Source organism: Oreochromis niloticus, linkage group LG17 (genome assembly GCF_001858045.2).
Source record: "Oreochromis niloticus isolate F11D_XX linkage group LG17, O_niloticus_UMD_NMBU, whole genome shotgun sequence".
Lineage (NCBI taxonomy): Eukaryota > Metazoa > Chordata > Actinopteri > Cichliformes > Cichlidae > Oreochromis > Oreochromis niloticus.
This window is the reverse complement of record NC_031981.2, coordinates 34,408,238-34,425,882: the sequence shown is the minus strand read 5'-3', so window position 1 is coordinate 34,425,882 and position 17,645 is coordinate 34,408,238. Positions and strand designations below refer to the sequence as shown.

The following is a 17,645-nucleotide window of genomic DNA, read 5'->3' as shown; positions in this document are numbered from 1 at the left end:
AACATCGTAGTTATGTGTTTCCCTGCTGCATTTTTCCAAAGTTCAACGTCAACTTACCCCAAACAGCCATGAACACAGCAAAGAAAACAGTCGCTCCGTTGTCGAATAGATGGGTGACCTTAAAACAAAGACAAAATCAGACATTTTTATGTCAAAAAGCAAATTTAGGAAAAATCTACACACCTGAGTCAATGACAGATGCATATTACAGTGTTCTACTATACAATATATCATAAATAAAATGACTGATGCTTGATTAGCAGATTTAAAATGTCAAAGATTTTAGTGCAGGTTTATGTGCAGTTAGTATGTTCCTAAGAATACTTGTGCATGATGAAAATGTCATTTTCATCACAGTGTTTCCAAGTAGGATGAGTTGACTGAAGGGTGACAAACTGAGGACACTGCACATTCATGCATACATTACTAGCTTGTGAATAAAACATAGGGCTACCCCAAAAGCGTATCCTCATTAATCTCTTTTTGATGATGCTTCAGATAAACAAATATTTCAGTAACACATTTTTATTAAAATAACACTGAGATTGGCAACAAACACAAGTATCAGCTGCTGGGAACATTTCGTCTCCCTGTTTGTGTACCTTGGCGTAGATGCAGCTGTCTGACAGTCTCAGGTATGGGCAGTACTGGTCACAGATGGGGCACATGATGATGTCGTTGGCCTGGCAGATTTCTTTGCTGAAGGACAAAAAACAACATTTAGACCAAAGCATTCAAGTAGGACTAATATTACAACATCCAGCAAGAGCCAAAGTCACAGAAAAACCCGACTAACGCAACTCTGAGTTCTCTTAAAAAATGCAAGTGCAAAACATTGTATGTGTGTGCGGTCTCTGTTCAGGTAAATGAAGTTATGTTCTTAAGAAAAGTCATTACAGAGAACATTTGCTTCTATGTGGGATTTTTCAGCCAGAGAAGCCTGCGCACGTTTGATTTCCTTTGTTTCAGTTAAGCAGCATCCAGTATAGTCACTTACAGGGGACAATTTCACACTCTGTTGCCTCATCTCAAATTGCAAATTGCAGTTAGCTCCATAATCTGCTGGACAAACACACATTTTTTGTAGTTTTGCCTCCGTATTAACACAGCAGTGGATTTTAAATCAAACAGCCAAGATATGATTGAAGTTTTTGTAAACAGAAATATATATATAGTTTCAACAAAGAGGCTCAAAATTCTTTTTAGAACTGAGAGACACAGCAAATACCTTAGGAGCAGTGTTGGTCAAGTTACTTGAAAATAGTAATTAGTTACTAATTACTGATTACTTCTCCAAGAAAGAAATCCTGTTACTTTACCGATGACTTATTTTCAGAAGTTATTAGTTACTTATTACTTATTTACATGATACACAACCTGAATATGTAATAAAGCAACAGACCTTTCAGCCTGATTCTATTTTTTCTGCATAATCTATCATATAAAACTGAATGAAATGAAAAAGTCTCTTTTTAAAAGTTGCTAGTTTTAATCTTTTAACTTTATGCATCAAGCAAAGGTTAAATTATATGCAACAGTCTGTGACTGAAGTAGAAACATTTTTAACACATTAAGGACATAAATGTACACACGCAAAAATAACTTAACCTTTAATCTGCTCCCCACACGTGGATTCGTGGAAAGATGCAGCAGTTTGAAGAAAATAATGCATCTTCTTCTGTAGACGCTCAGAATACATAGCAGGACACACATTTTTATCACTACAGAGAGGAGGTATCTTTACCTGACCTGGCAGTGCTCCAGAGTGAAAAGCCCGTACAGAAATACCAGCAGGCCTACTAGAGCTGCAGGAAACAGCATCCCTGTGTACCAGCCAAGCCAGGCGAAGTACAGTCCGATCTTCTCTCCAAAATACCTCCTGGAACAACAGCCGAGCGCAAGAAGAAAAAACATGTTTGTTCCCTCAGAATGGCCTCGAAACTACACCTATATGTGGTAAAAGCTACACTACGCATCATGATGTCTTACCGACCTGATGATGATGATGTTTTCATTTCAATATGGTTTCAGATCTAACTGTGTGCATGTAGTTACCTAATGAGATCCAGCGGCTGGTACTTGTACCAAACCCCCCACCAAGCCCAGCACTCGTACAGGAGGTGCCGATGGTTTTCTGCTCCGTGCGTTCTGATGGAGTTTTTGCTGTGGTAGCTCCCCTGTTAAAGCATGCATACATATGTGTATGATCTGTGTGTGTACTGGTATAATATTACTGCAAAGGAATCACCACTGGCCTCATGTAGCACATGTGAGAGCAAACGATGATTACTTCAAAACAGGTGGTGGAAATGAATGAGTGAAAGGTTTCTAGGAGCCAAATTACCTCATGAAGGGGGAAAGCTGCCTCGTATGAATTATTGCTCAAAAGACGATTAAGCCCTGTAAAAAATGAATAAATAAATAAAAGAAAGAAAGAGAAAGAGAATCATTAAACGAGTAAAGTCAGGTGGAGCCATACTGTTACAGTGTAACCTCTTCAAATTTAGAATTTACCGTGTGAATGCATAATCAGATCAAGCCTTGCACGAGAAGACGGTTTTTCATGCAAACACATTCATGAAAAACCTCATGAAAACTGAGTCAAAATTTTGCAGCTGGGTTTTTTTTACAGATATCAGCTGAAATTCTGGTCCCTGCAGAAACGCTGTTTGAGCTGAAGAGGATTTTTTTCGTTGTTGTTGTTGTTGTAATACCACAACTAACCACTGGGATAAAATCAGGAGCAATGACTGTAAGTCTGCTATAAAAGGATTTCGAGAATTCATCTGGAGTTTTAGAGACAGCATAAGCTGCAATTTTTTATGGGCCTTAGATTAATATGCATCAGATAGGACTGTTTGTTGTTTGCTTTTTTATGTAAAGGCATTGATAAACAGGAAATAGTAATATTAAACTTCAGTAAAATCACATTTAGAGTCTACTTACACTTAAGCTTAAAGTGGAACAAAGAATGGAAACCAAATGGATTTCTTAGTCTTGTATGTTTTTAGTGTCAAATATACAGTGCTTATATACAATAATATTCTGGTGCATTTTGTGCATTGAGTAGTAATATGTATTTTTTATTAATTTTTTGGTAATTTTCATTAATTCTGTAGAAACTTACCCATCTTAGTTTTCCCCTCCTCATATTTGACCCGCTGGAGGATGTGGTGGACGATGCGACTTCTGGTGGCGTTGTTGAAAAATGTATCTTTGTTGTGGATGATGAAACTGGAGTGAAACAAACTGGTTAGAACAAGTCTGTCTGCTCTGACTGATAGGTTGTTTGTGTATGCGTGCACATACGTAGGTGCAAAAGTGTGTTTTACACACAAATTTGCACCAATTTGCATATAAGAGGCAGCAAACTGAATTTTGAGAGGCTAAAGTACAAAAGAGGGAATGGAAAATGGGAAAATGCACCAGCTGGCGGTGTAAGATTAAGTTCAAAAAGTCTCTCGGGGTGGAGCTTTAAAAGAGCATTCCTCAACAACTCACTGATGGATCCTCGATCGACTGAAGGGGGCGGTAAAGCTCTCGTTCTCCTCCAGGTCGGGCAGCCTGTCGTTGTCGAACTTCATGGGCTTGCGGGGAAGCCAGCCACGGAATTTGTTGATGCGCTTCTCCATCCTGCAAAAGAAGTTTCTGTTGAAGCTGCAGCAGTGGAGGTTTGCTTAGTCCACTTACACGTTGCCATGGACACTCACCTGCTCATAAACTTGTGCCGTCGGTGCATGTAGAAGATTTTCCTCCTGGAAAACGGAATGTTGATGAGAAGAGAAGAAGAAATTCAGGGAGGATGCTATCATTTGATAATTAATTCATTAAATAAATAAATAAATAAAATGAATGTTTTTTACAACCTTACAACCAATTTGGGCTTCCATCTATTCAACTGTGCAATAAATGCCACAGAGCATAAAATTACTGTGTGCACTGGGGTTTTAAGATGTTTTTATAGAAATAAGCTACAACTTTCAGCTAATGGATCTCATTAAGTGTTATGTGTTGTTTTTATTGGTAATTTTATATTACAGTGTTGAAACAGTAGGGAATCATCATGACAGAGAATGGAACAGGGCAGCCAACATAAAGAGCTCTGAATGCTCTTCAAGAAAGGTTGAAGAATAAAGGTGGCCATACCAAATACAGACTTTCAAGCTGGTTTTTTTGCTTTTTATACTGTATTTTCATGTATGTTTGAATGTATGTTTGAATAGTAAATATTAAATATTATATTTATATTGTGCACAGTCACCTCAAGGTGCTTTATATTGTAGGGTAAAGACCCTAAATGAGGGAGCACTTGGTGAAAGTGTGAAGGAATAACTCAATTTTAACAGGAAGAAACCCCTGGCAGAATCAGGCTCAGTCATCTGTTGGGGTTACATTTACACTACATGCAAATATTTTCTGTTTGTGTATAAGAAAATTCGACAGGGCAGCTTTAATTTTTTTTCACATTAGCATCGTTAGAATTTCTCTCCCACCTGAAAGGCATGCGAATGTTCATGAGCTCTGCATAGCGACAGAGAACATCCCACGGTGCATGAAGCTTCAGGAAGATCACATCACTGTTTGTTAACGAGGCCTGTAATGAAGTCAAACATACACATAAATAGAACTATACTATTTTATAATATGTATATATATATAAAGCAGAATTTATTTCTTAAAGGGAAGAGCTACAAAATATCTCACTGCAGGCTGTTGAGCATCTGCTCTTTTCCTCACCTGTTTGTACTTCCTGACTGTGTAGGAGTCTGTCTACGGGTACATGAATCAGAAGCTAACTGCATAGACCTAAAAATAACTAAATGACTCCATGCAAGAAATACACACAAGTGGGCTGAAGGTTGAAGGAGACAACAACCGTTGCCTTGCGCTGCGCGCTCTAGATAATGACGACCTTGGCGCTACAGCATCAGCAAACAGAGCTGAGGTTAACACACAGCATCACAACATCCACCTTCTCCCTTCTATCAAGTGACACTTTTGCTCAGTGAGAAGCAGCGGCAGAGAAAATTGCTATCAGCGCATTTGATTTTGCTCTACGAGTGTTGAACGTCTCGACAGCCCCCAGCTGTCAGACCCGGCACAAAGACTTTGAGCATTTTAAAATTCAGCACTTCGGCCATTTAGATTACATGCATAATAGCGCTGTGCATTAAATAACTTCCTCACATAAAATGGTATCGCTGTTGAGCGAGGCTCACAATGAATGCAGCTGCAGGTTGGCTGAAGAAATCGCAGCAAAGCCAGTTCTCAGTCAGCACCGGAAACTATCAAGCTTCTCCTTTACTTTGGAGTCATCGCTTTTTAAGGAACTGCACTACTTTTGCTTTGCTAATGTCCTGTGATTATAAGAATTGCTCTTGAGCAATAAATATATGGCCCAAGAGCGAATTGAGTGCTACACTGCTGACCTCCAAAACAAAATTAAAAATACAGTATATCATAAATGATTTATAATCCAAAGTTTGCCTCATTCATTGACTGAGTCTATTGTTTTGATTTTGCAAACCACAAGATTTAGAGGAATTCAGGTCACATTGCTTTTATTACTGCTGTCAAAAAAAGAGAAAAGGAAAAGTTCTAAGAAACTGTTTTACTTGCAAAGTGCAAAATGCTAGAAAGGATCAGCGAATGGTTAGTGAACACTGTGCAAGCCAGCTATTTTACCTCCTTTTCCATGTGCAGGCCCTCTGCACGGATGTTCCGTTCAAATACTTCCCTTTTCTCTGACTGTGAACTGGCTTTCCTGTAGACCAGGATGTAATCGATGCGGCTCTTTCCATCACTGAAGCAAAGGCTACTGGACTTACTCCTCCCCTGAGGACACGCAGATAAAGAGAGTCAGCAAAGAATAGCAACTGGCCATTTAGAGGAAACGTTATCTCTGCTGTTTTGACTCAGTTATCGTCTATTATTTACGATGGATGGATGAATAAGCAAACATTTGGCTGTCGGTGATTTGTTTATTTTCACTGCTGACCTCTGGGAGACCTGCACTCGACTTTGTGTTGTCATCAAGGATGCTGCTGTGGGTGCCCTGGTTCTGCAGGGTGGAGTCGTCGTCTCTGGACGGGCTGCTGATGCCACCTGACCGTTCTCGTTCAAGAAGCACGTTAACATCCTTCACAGCTGGAGAGTAAATGGAAAATAGAATAGAACCCAAGTTGACAAGCTCTTAATCCAGTAAAAATGCCGACACTTCAGCTGTTCTTATTCAATAACTGAGCAATCATAAGACAGCGTAAGAAAACCTTTTCATCCCTTATTATTTTTAGCTATAAAAATCCAAAACAATGAGCTAAAAAGCTCAATAACATGAACACGATCGTAGTGTTTTCTCTGGGATAGAACCAACTCTGCTTTAAATTCTACTTTTAAGAACTATAGAAACCACAAGTGACATCTTCAGATACAACAGGAGCTGATTATTCAAGAGCTTGTATGAGAGGAAAGGGACTTAAATTAAATTCCAATTCAAATGGCTTTTGATTCTTTCACAATGCTCTGTACTGTATCTAACTCCTTTAATTAATTTGTGCTGTCACAAAAAGCAAGTATGTTGGCTTCAGCAGAGAGGGCTATCGTATTTTACTATTTTTATATCAGGTATAGGGGAAAGACTCTAAATACGGTAATTGAAAATGCCAACAACCTGCACCCAAGTCTGAAAAAGTTTCTCTGAACAGTGATGGCCTTTTATTAGCTGATGTAGAGGTTTTTATTAGAAAGACCACAATGCTGTCAGCTAAACTTGCTGGGAGAAAATAAGCTGAGTGAAGTCGACATAAATGTAGTTGCTGCTGGTGGTGCTCACCCAGCGGAGGTACATCATCTTGAGTGCTGGAATCTGGGGCTGTGGCCAAAGATTCCTCCATGATGTCTTCTTCCCCGCAGGAGGGGAAGGCGAGAGGTCTGTCTGCTGCCCGGTAGCCAGAGGCCAAGGGCTGCAGCTGGACTCTATGTCGGCGGAGGCTCTGGTGCTGGAGCTCAGACCCATGTAGAGATAAACTTGCACCTGTAAGGATACACAGCATGTTACTGTAGTTTTTTTGCTTCCTTTTAAGAGATAGCAATTAATCTTTTAGTGCTTATTGTTATCTTTTTCCATTTACTTGCTCTTGCTTAAGACACAACAGAAAGTCTAGTAATAAACTTGCCAGCAACTGGTCGAGTATTGACCGTGTCATCTGGACTGGACTATTGTGATAGTGGACATGAGAAGACTTTCTGTCAGAACGTCCCCCAGGTAAAGCTTTTCCACTAACTACATGGTAGTGGCCATCCATACAAGAAGAATACATCAAGACCAAAGACCCGAAGCTAAATGTGAGTCATCCCAAGGAATAACTCAACAAAAATAATCAGGGTCAGGCAGGCAAAACTTGCAAACTTGCAATTACTCTGCACACACACACACACACACACACACACACACACACACATACACACACAAAAGTCACAAGGGCCCCTCCAGCCAGCATCATCTGACAGCAGCAACCACAGCCTTGCAAAACCACAATTAAAGTTACACTAGAAATGGCAGAGACCATTTTGACTTCACTAACAATGCCCAAGTTGACTGGTTATAAAATGTTAACTATTAGCTCCTAAGCTAACATGTCAACTGCCGGTGTCCCAACTGTGACTTCTGCCTGTGCACACTTGACTCGATCACATCATGGCCAGTAGAGCTTGACACACACAAGGCTGCTCTCACAAGCTAAGTTAACTAATGTTGAACTTCAAACAAATGAAATATTTCTAAGTATATTTCACTCGCAGTTAAGGCTAGACTACTTGACTCAAACTCAACTTAATGTATTTATAAAGCACATTTTAAACACATTGTTAACAACCAGCACTGACCAAAACCCTGTTCAAAAGGCAAAATGGATTTAAAAAAAAACAAACAAACTAACAAAAAGCAAAAAGCACAAAAGGGAATAGATACGAAATGACTTAAATACATTTTAGTAGGTGCTAAACACATGAAGCTGAAAAAGTGAGTGAAGACACACTGAGCAAGTCCGATTCAAATGCCAGTGAGTAAAAATGAGTTTTAAGTCCAGTCCAGGCTGGATGGAGCAGATTTGACTGGGAGGGGAATGCTGTTCCACAGTTTGGAGAATACCACTGAGTTTCAATTTAAAGTGGAAAGCAGTCAGAAGCATCTGATCAGCTAACTGGATTAAGAGACAAAGAGTTTTTGTTAGATATTACCTTTTCTATTCTTTTACTGTAGATGTAGAGCAGATTAATTTCACTCACATGTGCCAGAAAGTTTTCCAAGTGGTCACTCTGGGTATTGCAAAAACAACAACAACAACCTCCCTCTGCAAATAAAATAAATAAAACTTTGTTGTAAAAGAAATATTTTTAAAACTACAGCTTCACCGGCAATCAAGACTGTCTTTTCTAAATCTTTAATCCATGGAGGTTTTGACACCTACAAAGGTAGCTAGAGTTTAGTGTAGAGTGGATAGGAGCAGTCCTTAGGAGGAAACACTACAGCAGTCGTGCTGTAGATAATAAATAGTGTAAGCCAATGGGTAGAATGCAATAAATGCTGAAGACGTAGACAGCGATTCCCACTATGCAAACACTTTCCTTGAGTTTTTGCTTAAGTATAACAGCAAAATTTAAAAGGAAGACAAAAAAAGCAGGAATGGATGTAGAGCAACAGATAATATGGCAGAGGAAGCTGTGTGAAAATTAGAGGGAAAAAAAGAAAAAGCACAGCTCTATAACTTCTATCTCCTTAGCAAAGATTAACCTTGAAAGACCCTCCAAGGATAGACACTCTCTGCATGGGAACACATATGCTAATTGGAGCTATTGGTCAACTAGACTGTGCCCGTCTGGGAGGGAGAAATTATTCCAAGCTTAGCATAAAACGAACAATCTAAATAGATCTGTGTCTCTTACTTTCAGTCCTCTGGAGAGTGGGAAGACTTCGAGAGAGTGGGTTGGCTGTCTTGAAGGTTTGCACGCTGAATTTACGTTTGTGACAGCAAAGGTGACTCAGCTAAATTTTTCTGCTGAGCTGTGGTAAGAGGGACAGAGATATAGAGGTTGGGGAGGTGTCCCGGCTTTTAATCAGCAGTTGATGCTTTGGAACATTGGACTCCATGGATGCAGCTAATGGAAAGATGATGAATCTGATATTAGTGAAAAACAGGGCGACCAACTCAACCTGCAACCTTCAGAGAGGGCACACTGAGAAAACACTTTATTTATTCAAAGAAGATGAATAAAGTTTAATATCAAGATTTGAGATGAAAAGTTCTTCTATGGAAGCTCATTTCTGCCAGTAAGTGAAAAAAGATAAAATGAATCACAAACTTTAAAGAGTATCTGAATACTTACAACCTTTTACGCTTCATTTAAATTGAAAAAATTAAATAAAGTCCTAATTTTACTATTCTTTTCCTATGATGTCATACTTATGTTGTACTGTGCCTGGGTGTCTTTGGAGGAGTCGGCCTCAACCACACATAATCTGTATTCAGGAGGGGATACATAAAAATTAAGTGAAACAGTCACAACATATGGATTGTGCTTTGCTCACAACAAAATTGAAAGTTTGTTCAATACCTGAATGTATTCCAGTTTTGTATCAGTTTAAATCGGTGTACTTTTTTACTGTGTTACATGCATAGTTTAAAAAAAACAATGATTTTTTTAAAATGGAAAAATTATGATTATTATTGTTTTGTTACTGGTGGAAATTGGCTTCCATAGTTCTGACACGAGAAGCTTTTTTAGCATGTTATTTTCAACTCTTAAACCCAGGCAGTATGCGATGACCTCATACACTTCCCGACCCCGTTTCCTCAGCACCCTCAGCACCCTCAGCACTCCAACGCTGCTCTCATTAATGGAAAGGAGAATTGCTTACTATAAATATTGGCTCTCGGAGGACTGAGACACCAGATATTAGCCTACATCACGCCGCCTTGCCAGGCAGTGGCCAATCAAACAATGTATTCATCAAACTTTAACAACCTTATGGTACTTCTGTAACCCAAGCCACAACTGGGTTCACATGGTACTAAAGCTTTGGGTGTACACACATCTTTTTTTCTTGGACTCAATAAAGACACACTTCAGCAGTGGCACTGTAGATTATTTCCTTTTTCATTTTGAACATCCAGTAAAAAAGCATCTTAAAAATGTTCAATTACCAGAGGAAGAATTTGTTATTTGTATTTTAAGATTTTATATAACATGCCATTACATGCAGCCTAGTCCTGTAGGTTGTTGCTTTATTATTTATTCTATTCTCACTAGTTTTGTATGCATGATGCAGTTTTTTTGTTTTAGAAAAAAATATTTTTAAATGCTATGTTGTGTCAAGTTTTCTCATTACCTGTGCCACATGTGCTCACTTACTTGCTGTATACAAGTAAGTACTGTACACTATAAACTATATTCATACTCTTAATGTAGTTTTTATACTCATCAACTCGTAATAGTTGTATCAGGAAAATCACTGGGGTTGGATGTGGCAGAAAACCATACACATACCACATGTATGCTATTGTTCTTTGTTGTGGTTTAACCTGTCAAGGACAAAAATGTAATTTCTGCATCAAGCCTTGCAGTCATATTGTTTCTGAGTGACAGTGTGGTGGTTACCATTATTGCCTCACAGCAAGAAGGTCCTGAGTTCAAATCCACCAACTGTGTGAAGATTGCATGTTCTCCCTGTGGGTTCACTCTGGGTACTCTGCCTTCCTCCCACATAACAAACATGCGCTTAGTGGGGTTAGGTTAATTGATGTTTCTAAATTGCCTGAGCTGTGTTAGCCCTGTCCAGCTTATACCTTGCCCTATAACACGTGGGATAGACTCCAGTCACCCTTCGCCCCCCCGTGACCCTGATAAGGACAAGTGGATGGAGTGACAGCTATGTACATTCTGTTATTCAAAAAAGCAAAGCCTAGACAGGTTTTATGTTAACCAGACTCTAGACTTTGTTGAACACTCCAAGAAATAACTCTTTAAATGAACTTTAAAATAATCACGGAAAGGTATTTCCACATTAATAAATGGCTTTCTCTTAGCATTAACTACTTTTGCTGGACTACTCTAATTTGGAAAGGTTGGATCAATTGAATTTAATTAAATTGGACTCAACTCCAGTATATAAGTTGATTCACCATTAATTAATTAAGTTGGTCCAACTAAAGTACATTAAGTTGGAATAACAGAATTGCATAATGCTAAAATAAAGCAATTTAAGCAATTTAAAAAAATTCTTTCCATGATTTTTTTTAATGTTCATTCAAAGAGTTTTTTTGTATAGAGATGAGGCAAGAAGCTCAGACATCTGAACTGGAGACCCTGAATCTTCTGGAGAAATTTTATATCTTCTATAGCCTGGAAATACCTTAATGTCCACCAAGCAGAACTGAAATGTAATAATCTCTATTTGTCTGATACTCAGCTTTTGTGCAGCACCTCACTTCATCCTTTGCTTGAACCATGCTGCTTTAGCTCCACTGCCTTTAAGGCCTCCTTCACTTCAAGCCAGCTTTCTTCCAATTGGTTGTCGTAGCAAACAAAAGGTTTAAGCATCAGGTTGGAGGGGCTTTGGTGCTCACCGCTAGAGCTGAAGCTAAAGTTTGGTTCATTTCAGGTTACTTGTACATACAGTGACCTGATTATATGAAACTTTAGCCATGTTTAGTATGAACAGCCATCATTGTAACAAAACCAGTAGTTTCACACTAATGCAGACATTTTCCCAAACTGATTGCTACTTTCCAACCACACAAGCTTGAACTAAAAATAGCTGATCACAGTTATGTTAAAGTTACCTTGCTGTGACTTTTTCACTGCAATATGCTGATGGCCATTAGATGCTTCATAATGACATAATGACAGTTCGAACAAAAGCTGAAAAAAAGACGCCAGCAGTGGAATGGTGCAAAAAATTAAGTGGGAAATTGTCTGCCTCTGAAGAAAATTCATAAAACTGTGTAAACTGATGTAATACTGGAGCTTCATGTGGTCACTCAAACAGGTCTTTATTGATTTTGAAGATGCAAAAGCGACACATAACTCTGGATAGCCTGTTCGAATAACTTCAAACAACCTCAGTTTGATTATGTATTTTATTATCTGCATTTTTATTGTGGTGAGCTTCCTCTGTTAACATAATATTCCATTGTGTCAGTTTGTGCAGCCCGAGTACTTTTTTCATTTACAGGATGTCATATCAATAATTTAAACTTGTCTGCTAAATAGTTTGGAGTCAAGATCTCCAGTATTTGAAGCAAGTAAGTCATCAAAATTAATGTGAGGAGAAGTAGGCCATGCTTGTTATTTCAGTGTCAGATATGGTACATATTTAATCAACATGTCTTGAGCTGCTCCTCTCATTTCGAGTCACTGCTCCTGCCTTGTCAGTCAAGAAAGGTGATTGAAAATCTCATGCACATTGTTTTGTGTGGCTGTCAGTGTGACTATTAAATAACTTTTGTCGTTCAGAAGCAGAAAATATTTGAAGTTTTCTGAATTAAAAAAATTGCTTTAAAGTGACATCAGTCTTTACAGTTTTTAGATCCACTGCTGCTTCCATAATTAACCCATGATTTAGCCTTCATAGATGGCATAGGTTAGATGGCAAGTCTTTGGTGCAGTTTCACTGGTTTCTCAGTCACATTGACAGCTGCCGAATGTTCAGTCGTACTTAAAGAAGCACAGTTTTACTAGTAATTTCTGGATTTGCTTTGCTAACCAAACTAGCACTAGCTGATTAGCTTCGCCCTTCCGTTGAAATATCATCATGTCTTGATTCCAAATGCCATTGGCTTCAAAATAGTAGCCTAATAATAGCCCCATGACTATGAATATCATACAATGTATAAACTAGAGCTAAAAGCATAACTAATCTATAAAGTAAAGGTTATTGACATTTACAGATTGTGGCTAATGAGCTGTTCTTATTTTGATCTTGAATGTAGCTAGCTTGACAGTCTCCAGGAACAACCTGTATGAAGTTGAAATGGTGTGGGTGCTTTATGGTCACATCTGTGGACACACCACGAGATTTTAGCGTCCATGTTTTTGTGTCATTGTGTTTAGAGATTTTTTTATTTTTGCTATTTTTATGAACTGCTTTTATTCTGTCTTCTAAGATGCGTTTGTATTGTTGTTTTAGTTTTCTATTATATTTTTGTTGTCATTATTCCAAGTTTTTTTTATTATTGATTTTCTTGGACAGCGCTTTGTGACTTCACGATAAGCACGTTAAAAATAAAGCTTTCTTACTGACTTGGTTGCTAACTGCTTGTTCCCTGCCAAATACTGTTAAATTAAATTTGCTAGTATGCTTGCAACATTGTCCTGTTACATGACCCAATTTGGCCAAACTATAGCTGTAAGACGAGTCTAACCCTAAGCCTATAGAAGTTACAAAGGTGTGTTTTTTTCAAAAGACGGTAAAGATTCCTGGGAAAACGTTAGTTTCCACCTGACTCTATAATGACCGAGTACACAAAATTAAACCTTTTTGTTTGTTTATTTTAAATTGCCATTATCACTCAGTCAAATTTATAAAAAAATACCAAAGCCCACTGCCCTCCAATTACACCTGTTCTGGCGAATCTCCAACATATTATGTCTTCAGTGTAAATATTAAAAAAAGCATAACATTAGTATTACATAAGAATATTTAAAGATTTTTCTCCAGTGAAAAAGGATTTCTTCTTCTCTTCTAGTTGCTTAAAACACTCAACATGGAGATGACAGCTCACGCTGAGAGGAGAAGAAAAGTGTATGTGTGTGTTTGAATGTGGGGGGGGTTAATGGGAAATGGGAGGGGGCGATGTGTGTGTTGTCAAGGGGGATTAGGTGTCAGTCACCAGTTAGGAGGTATTGTTTGTTCTAGCTGGATGCGCGAATCATACCCGGGGGCACATTTTCTCCCTGGCAGCCAAGGGATGGAAATTTTTGCACCTGCCGAGCTGCTACTGGTGCCCAGTCACCACAGTCGCAGCAAACGCACACTCATACACGGACACTGCTCACAGAGACATGACTAGTTTCTGTGCATTACAGCTGATGCATCACAGAGAAAGAGCTGGTGGAGTGTGTGGGAAAAAAACATGTAGAATTACAATCAAGAGAAAGGGGATAGTGAGGAGCTGGAAAAAAGAGTGTGTGTGTGCATATGAAGGTCAAATGCTTACACTGTTCAGGGAACTGCGGGTGAAAGATGAAGCAGCGTAAGGGTGGGGGGAAGGACACGGTAACAAATGAGTGAGAGCACTGCAGAAAAAAAGAAGAGAATCATCCATTCTGGAGATCAAGCTGCCTTTGCTTCAAGACAACTTGATGACACTCACCATGTGAAGGTGGGCAGAGGCAGAGAGGCAGCTTCGCTCCTCAGAAGGCAGGAGGAGGAGGGGGGGAGAGGCTTCACAGCTGAGCCGCAGCAAATGCCAAAACAGCCCGATGACTCCTCTACATACACACACTGACATATGCACACACCACCCTCCACCTCCAGCCCCTCGCTGAGGGTGACAAACAAGTGCGATGTCCCGCGAGGGCAACCAGCATCCCCACTTTTTTTTTTTTACTCCTTATTCCTCATATCCCTGCATCAGTCGGTCCAGAATCACTGTAACATTCAAACACATGTGGATCGGATCTGTCATAGTGAAAGATGCTCAAATCTTGCAGCAGGAAAGCTGCAAAAGCTGTCACAGATCCTCACTGAAGGAAAAAAACACAAGCATGAGCAGGATGTTTACAGTGTCAGAGGGAGAGAAAGCGAGAGAGAGAGAGAAAGGAGAGCTACTCATCGGCATTCTTAATCGGGCTTCTCTGGCAGCCAATCGGGGGTCAAGCTGCTCTGACAGTGGCCAATCAGAAAAAAGGGCCGGCTATGTCAGTGTTGCTGCAGCCCAAAACAATGACAGTTGGCACTGATGACAGTGTCAGCATGGCCCTCTGATGGAGACTCAAGGGCATACATGGTCACATACAAATTCATGCACGCACACATAGACACACACACCTGGGAATAAATATATTCATTAATCTAGCTAATCTATTAACAGAGAGTTTTGCATTATTTCAGGTTTATAATGTCATAATAAAAACCCTATAAGAAAGACTGCTTTCAATATAAAGATCTGCAGTTCGTTAAGCGAAATAAGTAAGTGGAGCAGAAACAGCTGTGCGGGGAGGTGGGGGTAAATCTGGGTGAAGGACAGCCATATTGAAAAGGTGACATTGCTGAAGAAGTGATAGTGTTCTACACCACGTCACAGAGGTGTAGCAGATGTGCTGCCAAAGCTCTTCTGCAGAGATGTACAGACATAAGAACAGACGATTGGAAAACCTGCAGCCTGGTAAAGAGAGGTGAACACAGAGGTCGAGGGGCCAGAACACTCTGACCAATATTTAGGAATGAAGTCCCCGATAAAAACATTATCTCAGCCTCATCTTCTCTGGTCTAAAACTGTAGAGGTCAGAAGGAAAAATACTGGTGCTCGCCAGACTCCTAGTAGATACACATATGGTATCAATTTCAAAATCCTATGTTGCCTTGCTCTCAAGTTATCGCATTTCAAGATTTTCAGAAAACTTGTGCTCTGACCTTGAGGTCGAGGTCACTGAGATTTGAATTAGTCCAAGTTTTTAAGTAGTTGCATCTATGGTATCAGTTTGAAACTCCTACGTTCCCGAGTTATTGCGTTAAAGAGGCTATTTCCTCAAACAAAAGGCTCAAGAGTGACCTGATATCGGATAGAACTGTCCTTTTGTTATACTGTGACTCTGACTGGAGCTAGCCAAAGACAAAAGAGGGCAGAAGAGTAAATCATGTCCATATGTGTGTTGACTCAGCATTGATTACACTGAATGGGAAAACCTGATAGTGTTGAAATAAAATGAAACCCGCACTTACGGATGACAGGATAAAACTTTAAAACTGCCATTAGCTGAGAATTCACAAACACCGGAGGGTGCCTGGTCTAAAGCCAAGCTTGAGCATTGAGGTGCTCCCATAACATTTGAATCATTTGTTGACAAAGGGCAGTTTATTCAATCCAGGGCCTGAGAGCACAGCAGATGAATGTCAACAGGAAACAGAAATGCATGGTGGAGGAAACTTGGAGGTTGAGACCACGTTTCTCCTTATTTAGCTTCAGATGTGTTCAGAGTTTCCTTAGTGCTAAAAAGTACAGACACCGTGCAGTCTATCTGCTCATAGATTAATTCTGCAGTATGACAATCAGCCCATATGTACAACCAAAGACATTAAGAACTACCTTCAGCTAAAAGAGTAAACAGTTGCTGTGTGGCCCACAGAGTGCCAGTTTCAGTGTTATGGAGATTGCATAGAGGGTGAATCATGACTCCTGATATCAACGCAGTGACAGGATTTTACCATCTGACCTGTTGTGATCAGTGTTTTACTAACTGAAATGTAGATTTGGTGTAAAAAAGTTCTCATAATTTAAAACATGTACTGTCACAGCTCTCAGCATACTTGTGCTGCTGTCACACAGGGTCTCCTGGCTGGCACTGCACGTGGGGAGCGGGGTGATGGACAGCGACGCCGGGCAGGACACTGGCTCAAGATGCTCACTGATGGGCGGGACAGCAGAGGCCTCGGAGTGAACGCAGTCTGGACTTGGGAGATTCTGGCTGCTCTCTGGAAAAGGACTCTTCCAGTGTGAGAACTCGATGGCCACTTGACCCCCGAGATCAAACCCTGTTGAGTGACAACAATCGAGGCAGATAATGAGATTCTAAACAAGAAGGGAAGAGGACACTGAAAACTTTAACATTCATCTTATGGGAGCATTGCTACATGTACAATTTGGGACTGTGTATGCTGAACATAACAGCAAACAGATGTTGCAATGTTGCCCCCTAGTGGTGGAAACTGTCAACTTCAATAAAACATTGAATTTTCATTGTTGCCAGGTATGTCCTCAGCAGCAACCACAAAAAAGATGATTGACTCAGTGCATGAGATCATAGTTCAGCAATGTAATTATGATAACATTCATGACAATGTAATGCAGCCACACAGATAAATGGACATAAAAGCATATAATTAAATGATAGATTATTAAGCATAATTTTGCAATTTCCTCCAATAGCTAAAAGTTGAAAAACAACAAGTTAATACACAGGAATACTTCAAACACTGGACCAAAGGGCAGTATGATAACCTCTGCCTTATTTTCAAGATGAAAATATAAATGATGAGAAGGGCCACGGAGAACCTTAAATATTAGGTCTCTCTCCTCCAAGTCTCTGTTAGTACATGACTTAATAATTGATCAACAAATCGATTTACTCTGCCTTACAGAAACCTGGTTGCAGCCGGATGAGTATGTTAGTTTAAATGAATCAACACCCCCGAGTCATTCTAACTACCAGAAATCTCGAAGCACAGGCCGAGGGGGCGGTGTGGCAGCAATTTTTCACACCAGCCTATTAATTAACGAAAGACCAAGACAGACTTTTAATTCATTTGAAAGCCTGATGCTTAACCTTGTCCACCCCAGCTGTAAAACTCAGAAACCAGTCTTACTTGTTATCATCTATCGTCCACCTGGGCCTTACACAGAGTTTCTCTCTGATTTCTCAGACTT

At 39.7% G+C, this 17,645-nt stretch overlaps 1 protein-coding gene across 3 annotated transcripts in view; it reads right to left on the bottom strand.

Annotated features, from left to right (window-relative positions):
- Positions 1–17,645, bottom strand: part of LOC100700945 (anoctamin-4) — a 50,193-nt gene that overhangs the window by 18,226 nt on the left and 14,322 nt on the right. Inside the window, exons 3-15 of one of the 3 annotated variants that reach the window (XM_005460439.4) lie at positions 16,529–16,753; positions 6,833–7,033; positions 5,999–6,147; positions 5,686–5,835; positions 4,494–4,594; positions 3,711–3,755; positions 3,502–3,633; positions 3,128–3,234; positions 2,345–2,400; positions 2,056–2,177; positions 1,745–1,879; positions 603–699; positions 58–118 (exon numbers count right to left, since the gene is read on the bottom strand). In XM_005460439.4, coding sequence (XP_005460496.2) covers positions 58–118; positions 603–699; positions 1,745–1,879; positions 2,056–2,177; positions 2,345–2,400; positions 3,128–3,234; positions 3,502–3,633; positions 3,711–3,755; positions 4,494–4,594; positions 5,686–5,835; positions 5,999–6,147; positions 6,833–7,033; positions 16,529–16,753 — 1,581 coding nt within the window. Of the gene's footprint in view, positions 1–57; positions 119–602; positions 700–1,744; positions 1,880–2,055; positions 2,178–2,344; positions 2,401–3,127; positions 3,235–3,501; positions 3,634–3,710; positions 3,756–4,493; positions 4,595–5,685; positions 5,836–5,998; positions 6,148–6,832; positions 7,034–14,372; positions 14,812–16,528; positions 16,754–17,645 lie in introns of those variants that run through there. The other 2 variants (XM_005460438.4, XM_025899807.1) reach the window with 2 other exon arrangements.